We start from the raw sequence: 4,242 nt of genomic DNA, 5'->3' as shown, positions 1-4,242 counted from the left end.
CAGACCCTTGTGCTTGCCAGGGAAGCGCTTATTCCACTGAGCCATCTCCCCAGCCCCAGTAGTCCTTAATAGTAGTGGGTTAGCCACATGACTGGGAATGTCAGAAGTTGTTGACTTGAGCCTTTTACAGCTCAGGATACTAATATTGCTTTATCTTGGTCTTAACCATTCAGCAGAAAAATATAAACAAGAGGTATAAAGTGCTTCTGCTTTTTTTTTTTTTTTTGGCGGAACTAAGGATTGAACTCAGGCCCTTGTGCTTGCCAGCCAAGCACTTATTCTACTGAGCTATCTCCACTGCCAAACTGCTCTTTCTAGCTTAACAAAATCACATCTTTCATCACTCACCGTGTTCACTTTGATCATCTTCCATGCAGGTGGGATGAAGAGACAGCTCCTCTGTGTGGCTCTTGAAGAGCCCCAAGCTGGCCTCCCGCTCCCTGACCTAAGGAGCCACATTTTCCTACAGCCAACTGCTGTGCTGTTCCCAGTCGCAGGCATCCCGACCCTCCACCTCCTTCACTCACTACCCTTTGCCTTCTTTTCAGATCAACCAAATCCCACACAGTCTTCACAATGGAATGTTACCATCTCCAATGAAACCATTCTGGTTCCTACAACATTTGTTGTACCAACAAGATTTATTATCTTTTCTCTGATTTCTCCATGTCTTAATTAATTTGATTATAAGAAACTGTCTTATTGTGTCGCCAAATGAGATTATTTCATTAATTTTATTATTAGATGCATTACCATAACTTATCCTCTGTCAGCGGTCTTCGGTATGTTAGTGGACATACTGACCATGCTGCCTCTACACTGAGCTGGTTCATTATCGACACGTTCACAAGTAATCATTCAACCACATAAAGTGCAAAGCCATAACACACACACACACACACACACACACACACACACACATGCATGTACACACATAGGGCCATGCAGAACTTACAGACTTAATATTTCAAATGTAAAATAAAAAATCAAAAGTCATGAGTTCAAGGGATTTTTGCATCAAACTATTTTAAGGTTAAGTTTAAAATGGAGAAAACAATGAAGTCAAGAGTTTAGAAAATTTCAGGTGTTTTATTTCTGGTTAATTATTTAATTCTTTTAGTTTGAGAAGATGAACAGTAATGGTAAATAGTTGTCTCTTCACGTAGAAGACTAGGAAAGCCCTGGAGTAGAGGTGGGTGACTCCACACCGCCACTCCCGCCCCAGGATCTTCAAACACAAGCATCGCGGTGGGGGAGGATATGCACACGGTGAAAGGGACACAACCATACGCTGAAAATGCTTGCTTTTTTTTCCCTTTCAGCACAAATTGAAGTGATACCATGCAAAATTTGTGGCGATAAATCCTCCGGGATCCACTACGGAGTCATCACGTGTGAAGGCTGTAAGGTAAGGACCCCGGTTCCGGCAGCCACGTGCCCCCCAAACCTTCTGCAATAAGCTCAGGAGGTTGCCCGCGCCCGCTGCCCACCCGTGGGGCCTGGTGGGAGGAAAGAGGGGGGGGTTCTCTGTCCTTTTTATCTTTTCCCTCTTGTTCTCTGAGCGGTCAGCAACTCTTTAAAAGGAGATTCTTATACAAAAGCTTGAATTATCTTCATTTGCAGAGAAATAAGCGCTGACTCTTACTCTTTTACCAGTGCTTTCTCCAGTAAATTCCATGGCACTTATACAATGTGATATAATTAAATATTCAAAAAAGATTAGAAGATAAATTATCCTTTTATTATCTATTTATCTATCTGCTTGAGAAAAAAAAAAAGGCAAGGAGACAATTGCATTACATGTATGGGGGCCGGGGAGATGGCTCAGTGGAATAAGGGCTTCCCTGGCAAGCGCAAGGGTCTGAGTTCAATCCCTGGTTCTGCAAAAAAATAAAATAAAATAAATGTATGGTCATCCTTTATTTTCACATTCCAAGAAAAGAAAACCGGAAGCATGAGAATTGTTAGAAGTAGAACAGAGGCTCTCTAAATCAGTTGAAAGCTACCCACTCCCCAAATGCCTTCTTTATTGATAGGGTTTTGCGACATAAACACGATTATGTCAACTATCAAATGTCATTGATCTAGATAATAAAAAGCTGGGGAAAAAGTTTCATCATATTCAGTCCAGTGTTTCCTCCCAGATCAACCCTACCAACCCTTCCCCAAAAAAGAAAAAAGAACACAGACCAGTAAGAGTTACTTCTAAATATAGACCTGAGAAAACAGACCTAATCTGAAACAAGAGAAATTTGAAACGTTATCATAAATTTTAAAAATGTATCTTTAAAAAGAGAGAATGAAGTCAAAGAGTTCTATGGCTAACTTTAAACACCCATGTGTAACCAAGACAAATAGAATACAGTTATCACCTGAGAGGGAAATGGTGTTGTCCTGGCAAAGTCACTGTCATGAACAATTATATTTTTGCTCAAAGTCATAACATTGATCATTAAATTGAGTCATTAAACCATAGGAGATATAATACACTTATAGATTCTAGGACCCAATCAATCTTAAGAGACTTTCCAACATAAACTAGACAAAACATAGTATAATGATCAAACACTGGTGATGTGGGGAAAACTGGCAGTACCATAAGAGTCTCAAAACATGATTACTGGAATTGAAAATGCAGAGGAATGGCTGACACTGACAAAGGTCCTACAATCTGAGGTACAGGATCTCAGGATAAATCCTAAGGGGATTTCACTGACCTTCTCAGACCAAAAGCTACAACTCTTATTGCATAGGTCCTGCTTTACCTTGGTCTTAACCATCCAGCAGAAAAGTATAAAAATGAAGTATAAGAAGTAAAGCCATGCTGTTATGTTGAGCTGTAGGGGACTCAGGTCAACAATTGCTGACATTGCCAGCCAAGGGGAGGACCCAATACTATTATGGACTACTGGACCCTTTTAGAATATTTTGCTGAGTTAACACACCTATAAGATTCAAATAACGGAACTAAACAAGAAAAGGGGATACAGATGAATGTCCATTTTGTATCTGTGTATTCAAAGTGGTTAGGATAGATATATAGTTACATTGTCTTAATGAATAGAGGGATTTGTTCTAATGGTGTTTGTAAATAGAATATCAAGTCTGCATCTTGTACAGTAATTAACCACTAGGAAGAATGTATGCAATATGTTAATTACTGAAACTGTGCTACCAATTTGGTTTGAAACTGTCTCATTGCTATATGTTTCTCAATAAAATTATGAAAAAGAAAGAAAGAAAGAAAAAGAAAATGCAGAGGAGAAAGGAGAAAAGAATGAACAGGAATAGAATGGGAAAGGGAAGAAGATTAGCACACTGATTTCTTTTGGAGAGGATTAATGATTGTCCATCTGAGCACAGCGTGAGCTGCCCGGCTGTAATTAAGAACTGCATAATTATCCACCTTAATGAAATTTTCATCTCATCAAAAAGAAACAATAAAGCAAAATAGTACATTGACAATTTTTAACCCTCCTTGAGTAAGTTATGCTTCCTCTGATCTGATAAACCGTCTTTTGGGTTGGGTTGTTTTCTCTTCATAAACATTGACAATTTTGGAATCAGATCTCTGTCCACTGGTAGCATTTCTACCAGTCTTTTGGTTCATCCTGCACTTTACAGTGCTATCATCTAGTGTACAGAATATCCATTAAAAATGTTTTTAGATCAATATGATAATGCATATAATTGATGTTTACCTGTAAGATCTATTTGGGAAATGTCTGATTTTAAAATATAAGACAATATCTTTTTGTGTGTATGTAATGGTACCAGGAATCAAACTCAGGACCTTATGTTTGCCAGGCAAGTGCTTATGCTGCTGAGCTATCTCCCTGGCAAAGACTCAGTTTGTTTTGTTTTATTTGGTTTGGTTTGGCTTGCCTTGGTTTGGTTTGGTTTGTACCAGAGATTGAACTCTGGACCTTGCACCTGCCAGGCAGGCAGGCAGGCACTTGTACCATTGAGCTAGCTCCCTAGCCATAAAATATAGAGTTATACAGTATCTTGTTAGGAAACAAAGGACTTTAAGCAATAATTTCTAAATTATTTAAACCTGGACAAAGGCCAGCCAAATAGCTCAGCAGATTGAAGCACCTGCAAGCAGGTGCAGGGACCTGGGGTTTGATCCCCAAGCCTGCTGTGTTGGCCCCGCCCCCAGGGCACCCTGAGAAGGCAATTCAGACTGGTTGTGGTGGCAAGTGCCTAAAATCCCAGCTCTTGGGAGGCTGTAAGCAGGCA

At 39.8% G+C, this 4,242-nt stretch overlaps 1 protein-coding gene across 2 annotated transcripts in view; it reads left to right on the top strand.

The window, feature by feature from the left end:
* Window positions 1-4,242, top strand: part of Rorb (RAR related orphan receptor B) — a 194,590-nt gene that overhangs the window by 141,220 nt on the left and 49,128 nt on the right. For both annotated transcript variants that reach the window (XM_004638123.2, XM_023722995.1), the window contains exon 2: window positions 1,323-1,408. In XM_004638123.2, the coding sequence (XP_004638180.1) occupies window positions 1,323-1,408 (86 nt within the window). The remainder of the gene's footprint in view (window positions 1-1,322; window positions 1,409-4,242) is intronic.

This window comes from Octodon degus, unplaced genomic scaffold, assembly GCF_000260255.1.
Source record: "Octodon degus isolate 3935 unplaced genomic scaffold, OctDeg1.0 scaffold00095, whole genome shotgun sequence".
In the NCBI taxonomy this organism is placed as follows: domain Eukaryota; kingdom Metazoa; phylum Chordata; class Mammalia; order Rodentia; family Octodontidae; genus Octodon; species Octodon degus.
This window is presented reverse-complemented; position numbering and strand designations above follow the sequence as displayed.